This window comes from Aulostomus chinensis, chromosome 8 (genome assembly GCF_037954235.1).
Source record: "Aulostomus chinensis isolate RoL2024-O1b breed Wild chromosome 8, RoL_Achi_v1.0, whole genome shotgun sequence".
Taxonomy (NCBI): domain Eukaryota; kingdom Metazoa; phylum Chordata; class Actinopteri; order Syngnathiformes; family Aulostomidae; genus Aulostomus; species Aulostomus chinensis.
In genome coordinates this window covers 7885297-7904431 of record NC_141327.1, presented here as the reverse complement: position 1 = coordinate 7904431, position 19135 = coordinate 7885297, and the positions used below count along the sequence as shown (strand labels likewise).

The 19135-nt window shown below is 42.2% G+C and overlaps 1 protein-coding gene across 3 annotated transcripts in view; it reads left to right on the top strand.

The window, feature by feature from the left end:
- Positions 1-3045: 3045 nt before the first annotated feature.
- LOC147256980 (sarcoplasmic/endoplasmic reticulum calcium ATPase 2-like) overlaps positions 3046-19135 on the top strand; it is a 52448-nt gene continuing 36358 nt past the window's right edge. For all 3 annotated transcript variants that reach the window (XM_086210714.1, XM_086210713.1, XM_086210712.1), the window contains exons 1-4: positions 3046-3414; positions 11239-11359; positions 15456-15473; positions 16518-16600. In XM_086210714.1, coding sequence (XP_086066840.1) covers positions 11242-11359; positions 15456-15473; positions 16518-16600 — 219 coding nt within the window. In that variant the 5' untranslated portion in view covers positions 3046-3414; positions 11239-11241. The remainder of the gene's footprint in view (positions 3415-11238; positions 11360-15455; positions 15474-16517; positions 16601-19135) is intronic.

The window sequence follows — 19135 nt, the reverse complement described above, 5'->3', positions numbered from 1 at the left end:
CAACTACTTACACTGTTAATTAGGGGCTTGCAATTAGAAACATATCAATTCTGGAATATGATTTATGACAATGGGAAAAAAAGGTATATTCCCTCTCCCGAGGACTGATAAGTCTCCAGACATCTACAAGTGCCATATCTTCTTTTAACATGTGTATTGCTTCCCTATCTTTAGTCATCAGTGGACCCTTAAACTGACTTTTATCTAATATAGGATCCATGACTTGGTTAAAATCTCCTGCCAGTATTATTTGCCCATCCATCTCTCCCAGAACCTTATTCACCTCATGAAAAAAGTGTGGGTCCCCTTTATTTGATGCATAAATGTTGCACAGTGTCACCTGTAAACCCTCTATTATCGCCTGCACACATATCATTCTTCCCTCTGTGTCTTTAACCTCTTTAAGCAACACAAAGTGTATGTTTTTACTGACCAAGATCATTACTCAATTGCGTGAACTTGAAAGTGAACTGTGAAAAATATGCCTGACCCAACCTGCTTTAAATTTGTCTGATTCCCCTTCATTTAGGTGGGTTTCCTGTATGAAAACTATATCTGCCTTATTAGTCTTCAAATATGACAGCACTTTACGCCTTTTGATTGGATTCCCACTGCCATTAATATTCCAAGACATATACTTAATACATCTCCTTGTCATAATTGTTCAGATGTCTTTCCATAACCATGTCTACAACACTGTGTATGATCAAGATGCCCACACCTACTAGTACCTTTCTCAGAGGACCTGTACCTTGCAAAACATGAACACATAAAGTGGAAAAAGAACATTTCCAATATGAAACGGGTAAAGAGAAAAAAGAAAGAACTAAGAAAAACCAAACTTCAAGCCAGACAACGTCTGACAGTACTATAGCTGTCATCTGCAGCCTCGAATGTTAAAAAAAAACAAAACCTTATCTGGTCCCTGGGTCACCGCTCCTCCTGCCTGTGTCCTCAAGGTGACAGCCCCGTCCCGTGAGACTCGTAGAACTCCCCGACATGGTCCCTTCAACACGTAGATGCTCTCGACTACAAACACGCATCAGTTCTCCTCGGATGCCCAATCTCCATCCTAATTGTTGCCGGTGATAAGCTTGTCCGCTGCCGTTATTGTGGTGAAGCTCACGTTTTTTCCCCTGCCACTTGAATCACAGTGTGGCTGGATATGCCAATGTGTACCTCACTTCCATCTCCTGAAGTTTGCGCTTAACAGGTGTGAATGATTTTCCCTTCTCCGCCAGCTCTTTCATCATGTTGGGGAATATCGACAGCCTGCACCCTTCCCACTCAAAGCCCCGCTTTTCCTTTGCCACATTTATGACTTTATCCCTTGCTGACAGTCTCAGGAACCTGATGAGCACCGGTCTCGGCGGTCGTTCGGGATCCGGTAAGGACGGTAAGGCGTGCAGTGCGCTCTCTGCATTTCAAACTCGGCAGCATCAGCCTGGATCCCCAGTCCCTCATCTAAGATCTTCTGAACACAACTCACCAATGTCCCATTGGTTCCAAATGTCTCCTTCAAACCCACCAGCCTCACGTTATTCCTTTTGCTGTGATTCTCCATGGCTTGGACGCGCGTCCACATCTCCTCTATTAGCTTACTTTTCTTATCCTCATCAGTGCGGGTCCGCTCCGCAGCGTCCTCCAGGCGCGTGATGCGCGTTTCGGCTTCCGACAATCTCTTCTGTATGGCGTGCACTGCGGTTTTCAACTCAGTTGTCGTCTCCTTAATTGTCGAGACATCCGTCGCGACACTTGACAGTGTTGTGCTCATTTTGGCAATTTCTGTGAACACACTGTTGAGGGAGGCATGTGGCTCACCTGCTGAGCTTCCCTCCTGCTGGGGACTTTTCCGGGTCGCGATGCGGTCTCCGCTTTTGAAATACTTTGACGACGACATTTCGCCTATTTCCGCTGTTTGCTCTCAATAAAGCAACACCAACCGTATGCTCTCAAAGGCGGAGGTAAATCTTCCTCAAAGACGAGCCCCTTTTTGAAACAATTTAGAATTTTACATGTCGGGGAGAGGAGAGTCCCCAGACTGCTGCCATCTTGTTCGTCGTACCCACGTGACTCCACTTCTTTCTACTGTTGCTTTGGTAACAACCCTTTAACTTTTTTATTTGCCTTTTCAAGTTGTTGGAGACTGATGGTGGCAGTCCTAGTGTCCTGACAGTATACCTGCTGTGTCCTGGACGTGGGTTTTTCATTTCCCAGCCCTTGTCCATCCATTCGGCTCCTGCCTTTAGTTTATTTCCTTTTTTTCTTGGTGTAAATGAGAATTTTTTTATCATAAGTCCATCCATCCATTTTCCTTCAGGGTCGCGGGAGGGGGGGGGGCTGGAGTGCTAACCACTGCACCACCGTGCACCCCTTTATAATAAGTATTTTACAATAAAATTGTATTTTTTTATATACAACTTGAGAATCTTCCCATGACTCTCATTATTTCCCTGGGTGCGGTTTCCTAGAGTGGCGTTGTTTGTTCTTTTTGTTTCTTGTCTTTTTTTGTCAAATTATTTAGTTCACCCCCCTTGCCCGATTCACTTAACATTGATTGGTTCTTGGTTCTTCTGTATAACACTCGATCCAGAGGGCCAGATACACCGCTCCTTGATTGATCAAGAGTACTGGGATCAGAGGCAGGACACTTGTTGGTTTTAACCAATAAGTAGACGTGATATTATTGATTCTCTGCGCTGATTTGTTTTATGTGCTGATCAGACGGCTGGGCTTCTTGGTTCTTTCTCTGTATAGTAGGACAGCGGAGAACACCATATGGTGAGCACCTTTCCATTCATTCCGAGTCAGCAGCGTCAAGTTGAACAGAATTTACTCTGACGATACCGGAAGTAAGGGTTAAGCCTAAACTCTATTACTGCTGCACCCATTGACTACAGGTTATAGTATTTCATGATACACACATTTCTCGTAATACTGTGAATTTATGCTAGCTTTGAAGTAAGGTGAGAAATCTTGATATCAGAACATCACAACATGTAACGCTTAGATTTCTAAGTGGGAAGTCTTTACTTTGAAAACTCATACCGGAATTTTCGACCGTAAATAAATTAGGCTACTTGATAAATCAGTGGCTCGAACTTTGACGTTATTACGCTCACGGCCAGGATAAAGAGTGATATCATCACACTTGATGAATTATTTTTGAAGCACATTTGGGGGAAAAAAATGACTTAAACGGGTCAAAACGTTCCAAGAGGCGGTCATTTAGGAATCGAATAACGTCAGTGGAGATGCATTCCTGATGATTTTCATGAATTGCTTGTTAAAACTATTTCTAAACTATCTTGCAGCCTATTTTTTGTTGCTGTGAGGATTTTTCATCCGACTTTTAGACGGACTTTGTAGGGAGAGTATACAGACGGCACAGACAGAGGAGCACCGACATATTTGGTAAGCAACCTGTTCATCGTTGGAGGATTAACGTCGGATCATCATGCTAGCTGTCTAGCTAGCACGACATATCCTTGCAGGTTGTTTTAAAGCTAACACCGTCTGACAAAACATACAGCTTTAGCTTGCTATGATGTCTCGCCTCTCGTGTAACAATGCCTTTCATATCTTAGATTCAGATAAAATAAATCTATTGACTATGCACCCCATGCAATTTCCGTTTACATAACGTTGGTTGCATATGCAGTGAGCAAATCTCGTAAAGAATATTCTGTTACAGTATGTGATCTATGAAATCCAATACAAAGGCGAGGTAACAAGAACGACCCAATATTTACTTGAGCGCTAACGTTGTATACTTAAAGTCTGAGCAATGACAGACGTTAACTTTTTTTATTGTTTTGTTGGAAAATTAATAAACAGTTCAGAAATCAGTGCAGTTGTGCTTTGCTGATGCAGAATGAGGGAAGACTGCCAACACCTGCCCTTTTTGAAGAGATGTATTCATTCTTCTCCATGTACAGTTTTGACCCATTCAATCCATGCTGTTTTGGTAAATGTTCTATGTGACCATCAAATGATTGAAACAGTAACTTCTATAGCTTGAAACAGTTGTCTTTCAAATTATATAGATGCAGACATCATAGTACGATATTATTTTGCCACTCTACTGGACCGTTTAGGACACGCTGTTATTGTAGCAACTGATATATTGATTTACAAACCCTTGCATAACTGCAAACATGGTCGTTGAAGAGAAAAAGAAAAAAACATAGCAGCAACTAGAGTTTAGCAGGAAATGGATGTTTTTTTATGTCTTTATTATTCATGGTGTCCCTATATGAGTGGCAAGGTAGTGCAGTGGTGAGCACTGTGGCCTCTCAGCTAAAAGCCTCAGTTCGAGCTCGGGCACATGATCTTTATGCGTGGAGTTTGCATGCTCTCCCTGTGCGGTTTTCTCTGGATATCACAGCTTCCTCTCATGTCCACGCATGCAAGAGGGGACTATGACAGACAGACGGACAGACTACTTTATTAATCCCTTTTGGACGTTCCGCCAGGGAAATTGCACTCTCCTCAAATTCATTCACAGCACTGTTACCATAGAATAGACATAAATGATAACTTATCGATAAATGATACCTTATCGAAGTATTGATAAGTATCGACGATGTGAATCACATACTCTAAATTGACCACAGGCGTGACTGTGAGAGCGAATGGTTGTCGTCTATATGTTTTGTACATGCGATGGATTGGTGATAGGGTTTACCCCGCCTCCAGCTGTCGGGATAGAATCCAACACACACACACACACAAATGATTTATCATAGGCGGCATAATAATTTCTTATTTATTTTTATTTCATAATTTATTTTTATTGTTTCATGTGAGGGCAGCACAGTGGTGCATTGGTTAGCACTGTCGCCTCACAGCTAAAAGCCTCAGAGTCCCAGCTCGGGCACAGGATCTTTCTGTGTGGAGTTTGCATGTTCTCCCTGTGCCTGCGTAGGTTCTCTCCAGGTGCTCTGGCTTCCTCACACAGTCCAATGACATGCAAATGGGATACCTAAGATTGACCATAGGTATGACTGTGAGTGAGATTGGTTGTCTGTCTATGTATGTTGGCCCTGCGATTGCCTGGCGACCTGTACAGGGTGTACCCTGCCTCTTGCCCGAAAGCCACTAGGATAGGCTCCAGCCCCCCTCCCCGCGACCCTTAACAGGATAAGCAAAAGAAAATGGGTGGATGGATGTGTCATGTGACCAGTATTACATTACAAGCCTTTTTTGAAGATTCAGTAGCCATTGAGACTTAATTAGGGCCTGAGCCAGAAGGCACTTCTGGCGAAGACACTATTATGTTTGCTCGGCAGAGCAACACATTAGCAGCACTAAAAACACTAAAAACACACACTAAACAGTGTCCCAGGCCCCCCCAACACCCATGAGGCAACTGGGCCAGACGGCCCGGAGCCAGTTTTCACATACACACCCATTCAAAACCTGTTCTTGCTCTCAATGAGTGCGTGCTATATGCGCATAATGCGCATGATCTAATTTGACCTCCTGAACATGAATGAAATTCGCTGAAATTCGGCGCAATCATTTGGTATGTCTCAACATTCACTAATCAAAAACAAAAACACCACAAAAGTCTATAGCGCCACCTAGGGAGCCACACAAAAAAAAAAGATAATTTTTTTTTAATTTCGCGCGCTATAACTCCTCACACAAAACTCCCACAAACATGGGACCAACACCGTTGGACTCGTCTTATCAAGTCGAAAAATTCTTAAACCTGACCCCTCACCTATCTCCAACAGAATGTCCACAAATTGTAGAAAACTGTGAAAATCTTGACTTTTTTCACTCCCTGAACAAAATCTATCTCCCCCTAAACCGTAAATGCCAGGGCTTCCAAACTTTCACACATTACTCTCCCAACTGTGCTGATTAAAAGTTGTTCAAGGTTAATATAATACGCGCTCGGTTTGGATTTTATAAGCCGTCAAAATTGGGGGAGACACGTTTCACGCTTATAATGGAAGTCTATGGGGAGAGCGTATCTTCGCAGGGTACATACTGTCAAACAAATGCTTCTCACGTCTACACAATACATCCCACAGCTTTTACAAACACACCACTGTATTCCTGACAAAAATCCCTACAAAAATATGGTATTATGTGTTACTTTTGACCAACGTATGCTGACTTATTCAGCTTTTACACAGTACAAATCTGTTAATACTCCTCTCCTCTCCACTCTAGCACAGATCTAAGTCGGCATACGTTGGTCAAAAGTAACACAAAATACCATATTTGTGGGTGGCGCTATTGAGTAGAGTGCCTCTTTTTTTTTTAATTATCGAATTTTTCGCCGCGCCCGATGTGTGGACCAAATTTGGTGAGTTTTCGAGCATGTTTAGGGGGTCAAATTAACTCTTAAAGTGGCGAGTGTGCCAAGCAAACATAACAGGGTCTTCGCCAGAAGTACCTTCTGGCTCAGGCCCTAATTAAAGCTGCAAGCAGCGTTGTTAGGGCCTGAGCCCCCGCGCGAGTGCGGCCTGGTTCAAATCGCCAGCCTGAATCCAACGGTGTAATTGGCAATTCCCTAGGCCTTGAAGTTTAGGAGATAGAAGCGTCAGTGTGCTGCACAGTGTGAGTGCAGAGAGTGAGAGCAGAGCTGCCAGCTGGCCCTTTAAGAAGCCCTCCCCCGCTGCACTGCAAAAAAATATAATACCATATTTTTGTAGGGATTTTTGTCAGGAATACAGTGGTGTGTTTGTAAAAGCTGTGGGATGTATGGTGTAGACGTGAGAAGCATTTGTTTGACAGTATGTACCCTTCGAAGATACGCTCTCCCCATAGACTTCCATTATAAGCGTGAAACGTGTCTCCCCCACTTTGAGGGCTTATAAAATCCAAACCGAGCGCGTAGTATATTAACCTTTAGCAACTTTTAATCAGCACAGTTGGCAAATTAATGTGTCAACATTTGGAAGCCCTGGCATTTATGGTTTAGGAGGAGATAGATTTTTTTCGGGGAGTAAAAAAAAAAATCTTTATTTTGTGTGGCTCCCTAGGTGGCGCTATAGACTTTTGTGGTGTTTTTGTTTTTGATTAGTGAATGTTGAGACATACCGAATGATTGAGCCGAATTTCAGCGAATTTCATGCATGTTCAGGGGGTCAAATTAGATTATGCGCGTTATGCGCATCATGCGCATATAGCGCGCACTCGTTGAGAGCAAGAACAGTATAATACCAGGTTTTGAATGGGTGTGTATGTGAAAACTGGCTCCGGGCCATCTGGCCCAGTTGCCTCATGGGTGTTGGGGGGGCCTGGGACACTGTTTAGTGTGTGTTTTTAGTGCTGTTAATGTGTTGCTCTGCCGAGCAAACATAATAGTGTCTTCGCCAGAAGTGCCTTCGGGCTCAGGCCCGAATTAAAGCTGCAAGCAGCGTTGGTGTAGGTGTGTAGGCCTTGTAGTTTAGGAGTTAGAAGCCTGAGTGTGATGCAGAGAGTGAGAGCAGAGCTGAGAGCTGGCCCTTTAAGAATCCCTCATCCACTGCTCTGTCTGTGATCTGTGCTAGAGTGGAGAGCAGAGGAGGATCAACAGAATTGTAGTGTGGAAAAGTGGAATAAGTCAGCATACGTTGGTCAAGAGTGACTCATAATACCATATTTTTGTAGGGATTTTTGTCAGGAATGCAGTGGTGTGTTTTTTTAAGCTGTGGATGTATGGTGTAGACGTGCGAAGCGTTTGTTTGACAGTATGTACCCTGAGAGGACACGGTCTCCCCATAGACTTCCATTGTAAGTGTGAAACATGTCTCCCCCACTTTGACGGCTTGTAAAATCCAAACCAAGCAATTCATATAAAAACCTTTCGCAACTTTTAAACAGCACAGTTGGGAGAGTAATGTGTGAAAGTTTGGAAGCGATAGCATTAATGGCCTAGGAGGAGATAGAATTTGTTCCGGGAGTAAAAAAAGTCCTGATTTTGACAGTTTTGTCCAATTTGTGGACATTCTGTTGTAGATAGGTGAGGGGTCAGATTGTATGAATTTTGCGTCTTGATGAGACAAGTCCTACGGTGTTGGTCCCATGTTTGTGTGACTTTCGTGGGAGGAGTTATAGCGCTCTAAATTATTATTAGGGCCTGAGCCAGTCCCTGGCAAAGACCCTATTTTGTTTCGAAGTCACACTCGCCACTTCAAAAGTTAATTTGACCCCCTAAACATGCTTGAAAAATCACCAAATTTGATACGCACATTGGGTGCGGCGAAAAATTCGATAATTTTAAAAAAATGAGGCGCTCTTCTCAATAGCGCCACCTACATACACAAAAAACCACGCCACAGCCTGTAGGAATGTCCTACAGACATGGGACCAACACCATTGAACTCGTCTCATCAAGACGGATAAATCATACACTCACATCCCTGACCTAACTGTAACAGGATGTCCACAATTTGGACACGAATGTCTAATATTGGACAATTTTGCGCCCCGAACAAAATCGATCTCCTCCTAAACCGTAAATGCCAGGGCTTCCAAACTTTCACACATTACTCTCCCAACTGTGCTCTTCAAAAATTTTTAAAGGCTAATAAACTACGCGCTCGGTTTGGATTTTATAAGTCGTCAAAGGGGGGGAGACACATTTCACCTTACAATGGAAGTCTATGGGGAGAGCGTGTCCTCTCAGGGTACATACTCTCGAACAAATGCTTCTCACGTCTATACCATACATCGCACAGCTTTTAAAAACACACCACTGTATTCCTGACAAAAATCCCTACAAAAATATGGTATTTTGTGTGACTTTTGACCAACGTATGCCGAGTCATTCAGCTTTTCCACACTTCATTTCTCTTAATCTTCCACTCTCTCCACTCCAGCACAGATCAGACACAGTGCAGCGGGGGAGGGGTTCTTAATGGGCCAGCTGGCAGCTCTGCTCTCAGCTCTGCTCTCAGCTCTGACAGAGATGGCAGAGAGCGAGCAGAGAAGGGAGGGGCTCTTAAAGGGTCGGCTCTCACTCTCAGCATCACACTGTGCAGCGAACTGAGGCTCGTATCTCTTAAACTACAAGGCCTAGGGATTTGCCGATTACACCGTTGGATTCGGGCCGGCGATCTGGCCGCGGCTGCGCGGGGGCTCAGGCCCTAACAACGCTGCTTGCAGCTTTAATTAAAAATGATCTTTTTGTTGTGTGGCTCCCTAGGTGGCGCTATAGACTTTTGTGGTGTTTTTGTTTTTGATTAGTGAATGTTTAGCTAGACCGGACAATTGTGACGAATTTCAGCGAATTTCACACATGCTCAGGGGGTGAAATTAGTTTATGCGCATATTGCGCATATTGCGCATTATGAGCATATTGCGCGCTATGTGCATATTGCGCGTTATGCGCATATAGCGCGTTTTGCGCAGATTGCGCATATTGCGCGTTTTGCGCATATTGCGCGCTCATTGACAGCAAGAACCGCATAATACCAGGTTTTGAATGGGTGTGTATGTGAAAACCGGCTCTGGGCCGTCTGGCCGAGCTGCCTCGTGTGTTGGGGGGGGACTGGGACACTGTTTAGAGTGTGTTTTTAGTGTTTTTAGTGCTGCTAATGTGTTGCTCTGCCGAGCAAACATAATAGGGTCTTCGCCTGAAGTACCTTCAGGCTCAGGCCCTAATTTCCCAGTTTGGGACAAATAAAGTACCTATCTTATCTTGTCTTATCTTATATAAGTTACTAATATTTGGCAATGACACACAACTTCCCTGATGGCAACCAGCAGCTAGCCTTCTGATAGACAGACCTCAATTTGACACCTGAGTTCTTTGGTCTGTGTCAACTGATCCATGGTATTTTTCATCTAAGAGTTTACGTTTGAGGTGGTGTGCATGCTCAGCCAAACTCTGGTGTGGACCAAATAAGCTAATTCTGGCCCCAACCAAAACACGGGTCTTGGTTTATTTCTATGTAAATCCTGTTGCAGTTTTTTGAGGTATGAAAGGAAATTGATTAAACATAGAAAATGAACAAAAAAAATTTGATGGACTCCTGCGCATGTGATGATGCTGTGAGACACATGGTGCTCTGCCTTCCATTTCAATGACACTTAAATTTCTGGGGTGTTATTTTCCAGGGGGCTAGTGGTCTAAGAGTTAAAGTGATAATTTTCATATCAGTGGCAGACACTTCCAGAAAAGAGCAAGTTTTAAACCATCCATCCATCCATTTTCTACTGCTTATTGTGTTAAGGGCCATGGGGGCTGGAGCTGATCCCAGCAGCCTTTGGGCATGAGGCGGGGTACACCCTGGACGGGTTGCCAGTCCATCACATGGGCCAACACATATGGACAGAAATTAATTCACACTCACAGCCACATTTATGGTCAATTTAGAGTATCAATTAGCCTAGTCCCCATTTACATGTTTTTGGACTGTGGGAGGAAGCCGGAGTACCCGGAGCGAACCCACGTAGGCACAGGAAGAACATGCCAACTCCACACAGAAAGATCCCACGCCCGAGCTGGGTCTCGAACCTGGAACCTTTTTGCTATGAGGCGACAGTGCTAACCACTGCAGCGCTGTGTCACCCAAGTTTTAAACCATGAATTCTTGCTTTTTTCTTGCATTTATGGAAGATGACTCACATTTATCCTTTATCCAGTGCAACTAGAATAGGTTTATGGGGTGAAGGACAACACGAAAAATATTTCCCATTCCAAATCCCATGCATACTTAAACAGTTACGTATTTTTTCTATGGATTTGCAGCACAAAACAAGAACAGAACCCAAATTAGCATTTTTAAATGTGTTAATGTTTTGGAGCATGTTCACAGCTAATGGACAATAATTCATAACTTTTTGGCCTGATTGGCGAAGTCCTTTTTTGTGTGGTTGCTTTACAGTAAAGGACACTTTGTTCTCCACTCAAGTAATACAGTTTTTTTTAACATACCAAGGGGTTTTGAAGCATTCGTCCTTTCAAGTTATGTAACGCATATATAAAACAATTCGTGTTGCAAGATATGCTTGATTCTTATGTAGTTTAGTGTATTTGTATAATTTTTTTTCTTGAAAGCTTTTATTCTGATGAGAACAGATTCTCAGAATTATTATCATCAGCTTGTGAAAGTTGTCAAGTGTAAAGAAATGTTAAAAAAGGGATGAACCCAAATATCATTGTTAGCTTTATTAAAACTAAATTTCAGTCGTGGGATGATGTACAAATATTGAGGACTAGCAGATTTACCCAAGTAATTTCGCCTGCAAGTTAGTAATATGAAACTGTCATGGTTCTTTTCCTTTCCTCAGGAAATGGATAATGCTCATACTAAGACGGTGGAGGAGGTTCTGGGCTTCTTCATAGTTAATGAGTCTACAGGTCTGAGCTGTGAGCAGCTGAGGAAGAACAAGGAGAGATGGGGACCCAATGGTAATTTTTTTTTTTTTAATTTCAAAGATTGACTTTGTTATGCTAAGGAAACAACATCCAAGCAAACACACTTGCCCTGTCAGCATAACAACAAAAACTCCGCTCCAAAAGTCATGGACATGCATTACGTGTACCTAGGCAACAAGAATGGCTTTGCTGACAGAATTACTTTTACATTCTGGGTGGATATGCCCTACTCTGCTTCTGATTAGCTAGTTAAGACCTACCTCTATCATATGTGTTGCCCAGGGCAGCATCTGTTAGGAGCATTGATATGTGATGAGCATCAGTGATGATCAGCTAAAGCTAAAACAGTTGTGGCTAGTTAACATTAACTGTATTTCAAACAGTAAAGCAGAATACTGTGGACTTTATAGATGTTTCCCATGTCAATATGTATCATGTGTCATTGCTAGTTTCAAGATGACACAAATGATGTTTTCACACCAAGCACCCTTACCTGTTCCTTGCACATGAACTTGTACTCTGTCTGCACTGGCAGGTGCTTAAGTATGTTAATGAGGCACATTCTAGCACAACCATCACACATTGCTATTTTGGGACATCAGAAAAGTTTTGCACTACAGACCGAAAAGAAGCTGGTCTTTGCTCAATAGTGTAAGCGTAATGGGTTATTTAAAGAGCACATCAATCTGATCAGCAGATGTGCAGCTTTGCAATGTGGTTTTATTGATGCCTGGAAATGTTGGCTGCCACCTCCTCCCAGGCAGGCTTCACCCTGATTGCTTCAGTAAATGCCTGCTACCGTTTTTGTTCTACCGCTTATCCTATTGAGGTTTGCTGGGGGGGGCTATCCTAGCTGCCTACGGGCAAGAAGTGGGGTACACCTTGGATGGGTCACCAGTCCATCGCAGAGACAACACATATAAACAGACAACCAGTCACTCTCACAGCCATAACTACAGGCAATTTATTTATTTATTTATTATAATTATTATTTTTTGCACATCTTTGGACTGTGGGAAGAAGTATGAGTACCGACAGAGAACCCACGCAGGCACAGGGAGAACATGCAATCACACAGAAAGACCCTGTGGTCAAGCTGGAGCTCGAACCTGGAACCTTCTTGCTGTGAGGCTACAGTGCTAACCACTATACCACCGTGCTGCCCAGATGCCTGCTACTCTCTCATATAAACACAAGATATGCTTGTGCCTTCAGCTGGTGCATGAGGATATCCATTCCTTCAGACGAGAAGTGCTTACTTCTGTCAAGTTCAGCTGTGTGTGCCACTGACATAGAAAGGCGCCAAATTCTTATAGAAGTTGGGCTTTCAAGGGAATGACACCTGGCACTCTGATTGGTTTCATTGATGTCATGTTTGAAACACACCCTAGGAATAATTGGTGTCTCATGACTGCCACTTTCCACCCTGGTTTTGCGCTGTGACGACACACCCCCTGAATACAAAAATGAGGCTTAGCTTGCCCTGAATGCAGAGTGAACACATAGCACCAACCTCCAACTGCCTGGTGCCAGGGATTATTTAAATAGGGTCCACAATGTATTGATAACTTTATCTCTATTTAGTGTAACTTGTGCATACTCTGTCATCAGTAATACGTGTCTATTGTAAATTCTGGGGTTTAGGGCAGCAGTCGCCAATAGGCGGATCGTGTTCCAGATCCGGACCCACTAGACATCAGCTCCGGACCCAGACAAATGCAGTGTCTGGTAGGCCTCCTCAGACCACTTCTGAACAGTCGTAATGGTCACAGGCTGCCTCCTCACCAGGGGAAAATAGCAGGGGTACAGGTGGGCCAGGTTGTGGTCAGATCTTCCCAAGGGGGGGAGGGGTGAGGAGCTGTATGCCTCCTTAATATTAGCATACAGAATGTCCAAAGTCTTCCCCTCCCTGGTTGGACAGTCTACATACTGACTGAATGCAGTCAGGGTTTTGTCCTTGTTGGCATGGTTAAAATCCCCTGAGATGGTGATGAGGGCACTTGGGTGTGACGCCTGTAGCTCCGCGACTGCTCCATGGATGATGTCACACACTGTTGTTTGGTTGGCGGACGAGGGGATGTAAACGGTTTACAACGATGCCGTGTGAGATCTCCCGATGCGTGTAATATTTTCGTTTTCGTCGCCGCTGTTGCAGGATGTGCTTGCTCATGGAGAATTGTTGGGTGTAAATTCATTGAAAGAGTGAGGCACTAGACCTGCTCTACCTGTAAAGTGTCATGAGATAACTTTTGTTGTGATTTGGCGCTATATAAATTCAATTGACTTGACTTGACTTGATATGGGCGCAGTCTAACGGCTAACAGTTCAGAGTTCTGGGCCACATATCAGTTCTTTTAACTGTGGTATTACCAGGCTGACACTACCTGTTAATGAGAACAGCAAGCCCACCTCCTTTTCATTTGCCGCGTGTGATGAAATCCCAGTTGGCCTGTACAGTCTGGAACCCCGCCAGAGAGACTTTGTTGTTGGGAACATCCTGGTGAAGCCATGACTCTGTAAAGCACATGACACTGCATTCACGATATTCCCATTAACTCTTGGCTACCGCCATTAGCTCGTCCATCTTATTCCCCAGAGACCTCACATTTGTCATGATGTCTGTACCGTTTTTTCTGTCGGTTAGTTCCTCCTCTGCAGCCACGGTGTGTTCTCCTCCGGACTTCAGCGGGAATGTCCAGCAACTCGAGCTTGCAGGCCGGCATGAGGGAGATCAGCACATCACTGGAGTAAACAATGCATCCATGGAGTTGCTGGGCAACGGAGAAGCCACCGAACAAAATGTCAAAAAGATTATGTGAAATACAACCAAAACTCTCTCTTCCGCTATCTTTAGAGAGGGCCCATAAATACAAAGTTAAATCAAGGAACAAAGTGAGGAAAAAGAAGGAAAAATACTTAAAACACAAAAGTTGAGACGGAGCAATGGTTAGAGGCTGCTATGTACATTGGTGCATGTGCACTATGTGCAGCTGAATCACAAAATGCTTACTTGAAACAGAAAAGGATATTGTTGACTGATAATTGTTGAGATATTTTGAATGCACTTTAAAACATATGTGGCCCCCTGCTGGACAATATGTTTAAGGTTAATGTGGAAAAAACAGACAATACTGGTGAAATATTATTGAAACGTAGGCTACTTCATTTGATCTGAAAGGTCATTGCTGACCAAAAAGACACTGACACAACTAGCTTAAAGTCTACTTACATTGGCTAAATATGCCACCGAATCATAATGCACACCTTGACTGATGGCTAACATGCAGGCGTAGGCCTATCCGTGAAATCAGTGGTCATAAAATAATTGCGGTAGGCCTCTGGACCCAAGCTTGAAGACTTTCTTTAAAAAAACAACTGGAGCCATTCCAATTTTAATTGGATACGCCTGGTGTAGGGTCTAAGGGTTGAGGGAGATGAATTCTTGGTGGTGTCTTTAGGTGAATTGGATTGGATGGCTCTGTCATAAGGACAGAATGCAGTCAGATAGATAGACAGAGATTTTGGACAGTGTCCTGACTGAGATGATACAATGTCGACAATCACAATGCCTGAGAAGAAAGTTAAAGATTGTCAGAGAGTTTTACAGTTGTGGAGGCATGGCAATTGATAAATGGGCTGAGCATGTCCCAGCAATGGCATCGAATTGGCTCTGAGTGAAGTGGTGGCATGGCTCAGAGGTAGAGTGGCCATCTAACAACCGAAGGGTCACTGGTTCAATCCTCACTTCCACCAGTGACCATGTCGAATTATTCTTCAGCAAGATACACATCCCCTAATTGCACCTGATGGCCCTGTGATGGACTGGACCTTTCCAGGGTGTACCCCGCCTCCCACCCAATGTTAGCTGGGATAGGCTGCAGCCCCCTGGACCCTTAATAGATAAGCGGTGTAGAAAATTATAGGATGGATGGATGGGCTTTGGGTGACATTTTGTGATGCAAAAAAAAAAAAAAAAAGAATGGCCCCAGCCCTCAATTGTAATAGGCTTTGCACTAGTTTATAGAGGAAAATGAGTATTTGGAATATTCCAAATTTGACTTAATTGTTATCACACCATAACAAAGTTAATATTTATATTACCTCTCTTTTCTTTTTTGCTTAATTTCAGAATTGCCAGCGGAAGAGGGTGAGTTGGCTGCCGTTATACATTTAATTTGATTATACTTTATCCATAACCATATCCATCTTTTGAATAAGCATAATTTTCCTACAAGAAAATAAGTCTCTATATTATTTGTCCACATTTCTACACACATCACAACATGAACAACACACATGGACAACATGACATATATTCATTAAAGGCACTTGAGTCCGTGAGAATGCATTTAAATAGTATAGAACAATTTTCAAAGTTGTAGCATATGCTTGTGATCCAATAGAGATTGTAACTACCCTGCCTCAGGCTCCACCATTAAATGAGATAAATCATTGTTCACAATGTACTGAATATATCAACCATAAAATCTGTGAAACAATTCTTGTTTGCCTTTCAAAGTATATATAATTCTTTTCAAAGGCAAACATAGGATAATTGTGCAATACATTGCTTACCCATCATTTACAGTGTTAAAGCCATCACTCATGTTTCATAATGAAACTGTATTTATGTATTTATGATTTGTTTGAAACGCTTTATACTATGCCCCCTGGTGTATAAACCCAGCAAGAAAAACTTTGGATCCAACACAAGTCTAATTGACAGGATCTCCTGCTTTGTCACTCTAATCTCTTCCAGAAATTCCCTTATTTTTGATTAAAGCCATATAGGGAAAAGCGGTACCCTTATCCTCTCCAGATCTGTTTCAGAGGACAGGAATATATGAACTAAATTGTTAAGCTTTTCTGGTGCAACATACATTAATTAATTTTCTGAGATGTCACTGTGTTTTGTGAAATGTTGCATTCTTTGAAATGTTCTATTTTATGAAATGATAGTGTTTTGCAAAATGTTAGTGTTGTCTTTAATGGTAAAATGTTTTCTGGAACTGTGTTTTTTTTTCAAAAATGCTGTTGTGTTTCCTGAAATGTGTATTTGACCTTCAGGGCCATCATATTTTTCTCCTTGCTTCATGTTTTTTTGTCCTTTTTCACAAATCTTAGTCAGTAACACTGCCTCATCTAAATCATTGTATTTTTTTTTTCTTTCATCCTTTTGCTGTCTCTATAGGGAAATCCCTTTGGGAACTGGTCCTTGAGCAATTTGAGGATCTCTTGGTTCGAATCTTGCTGCTGGCTGCATGCATTTCCTTTGTAAGGGAAAATAACTCTTTCTACAGTCTTATGCAAATGAATTCTTACAATAAAAACAAGTGATCAATTGTAAAATAAATATGTGATGTGTGTATTGGTTGGTGAGTAGTTGCGCCATGGGAGTCTGTGCAGAGCTGTCTCTGCTGTTGTGATAAGGCAAGTGAGTAAACAATAAATACCATTCAGAAGCTTATGGAAAGATGAGATATATAAAGCAAGAGCAAGATTAATTTATTGACTCACATGAAGGTGACAACTGGGTTGCATACAAATGCTGTGTGTGCACATGTTCATCAGTCACATGTATCATTACACTTTTGCACAGGATAGGGTAAGATGTAATCATGCTTTTAAAAAGTATAACCTGATTCTGGGGTTCTGAATGATTAATTTGTGGATGAAAATGCACAGAACGATCAAAATAAAGTTCACAAATGGGCACTTACCCATTCCTTGTCAATGGGAAAGGCCGCGGAAGTCTAATGTGTTCAGCTGTGCTCATTATCATTATTCGGAATTTCAGTATTTAAGTTACCACCGTTACCTCATGAATGACTAATGATTGCTCTGTAATTACTATTTACATTTTTTATTTACTGTTATGAAAAATAGGCTGTGATAGTCTGTCTTGAAACACAGGTGGAACCAATGTTAAAGCCAGGAAAATAGTATTTACTTAACATTTTTTAGCTAGTATTTCTAGTCTGACACAAACCTGCCCAACATTGCCTATTGTTGTTATTATTAATATTATTTATATTTTAAAGTTCAGTCAGTCTTTCTTGGGTGGCCAAGGAGGCGCTTGTGTCCAACATCCAGAGCAGAGGGAAGAAGCACTGCATTGCCTTTGAAAAACAAAGTTGGAACAATTAAACTCAGTGTGCTTACTGATAACATGGAATTGATCTGTTTAAGGACACTGCATCAGGTTCATTGCTGTCTGCCGTAATTTCATTGGATTACATTGAACTAATATGGGTGTTTTAGGATTCAAATTATGAACCAGGTTGTGCAGGTACCTTGGCTAACTATCATGAGGCTTTTGGAGGCCTGGTCAGTCGGCAGGAGGTGGCTGGATGCACCATGGAAATGGAGACATGAGAGCAGCAGTGTTCAATCAGTCTGTGGTAGGCAGTGTTGAAGTACGCCGATTTCACCGGGCCCATTGATGAGAAGAGATCAACTTGAGTCGTCTGCTTTAGACAAATCAATACTTTATTTCATACAGCAAAGCAGATACAGATATATCTGGAGACCCCACTACATACACCATGAGAGTGCAAGAGGCAGTCTGAATAAGATTTTAACAGACAGTGAATATATGCTTGAAGCCACACCCTTTTTTGCATATGTAATTTTACACTCATGCATATCACACTTCTTGATTAGTACATCTGTCTCCTGCACAGTCAGGTCGTCTTGTCATTCAGCCTTCATAGTTCAGGTGTGACTAGCAGCCTGCACAACTTAATACAAACAATCACGTCATGTACTTATACACAATCAACTTCTGATATGGTAGTGACGTGTGAACAGAACATGATCAAAAGCTCATCATCTCACAGCAGGTTCTGCTCTACCTGTTTCAACTTTAGGACAGCTGTTGATACTGTGCTGTGGTGGAAATGCCTGAATGTTGCCTGCTGCATGTGCCAAGGAAAGCTACCTTGAAGCCATCATTTCTTGCAAGTTAAACTGTGTGCAAAGCACAGGGAAGAGTTCCTGCTCTAGATTACGCTTGTTTGCCACCACCATATTACTTGCATTGTTATGCATACAAACGCATACCTTCCCCATTATGCATATTTCATCTCCATTCACTGTTTTCATGATTAGCAGGCTAATCTTTTCCACTGTGTTGTCACAACAGCACGTGTCATAGGGCTATCAAAAGATGTGATGCAAGACTGCTTTGCCAGCCTTAAGTGTGTGTGATTTAGCATCATGCTAGTATTTTTTATGATATACAAGCTCAATGCCACATATCTTACACATTTTGTCAAAGTTTTTCCACCTAGCCTTACACAATATTTCAACGAAATTGTCTTCATCAGGACATAAAAGCAATTGACATCTCATTCCGATGGAAACACATCTCTAAGAAGTTGGACACTATAGTTTTCCAATTATATTGTTTCGTTATATTGTTGATTATATGTTTTATTTGCTCTAGAATTGTGTTGTGTCACAAAGTATACTTTTTCCCCCTGGTTACTTTTGTGTCTGTTGCAAGAGATCTTTTCTGTTTTTTAACATTAGTGGAGGCCCCATTCATGCACCTTTGGTAGCATATACATAGAAGTATGGTATTGTTGGAGTTGAAGAAAAGATAAATGTTTATTCTGCTTCACTGTTTCATGAGTCCTCTTTAACTTATGTTAGCATGTGATTCCAGTCAATTTTCATGTCTTCCTTGGGGTTAATCTGTAGTCATTTGTAGTATATACATTCACAAAATTGGCATGAACCTTAGTTATATTCTGGCATACTACTCTATGACAGAAACCCACTTCATAATATTTCAACTTTGTTGTT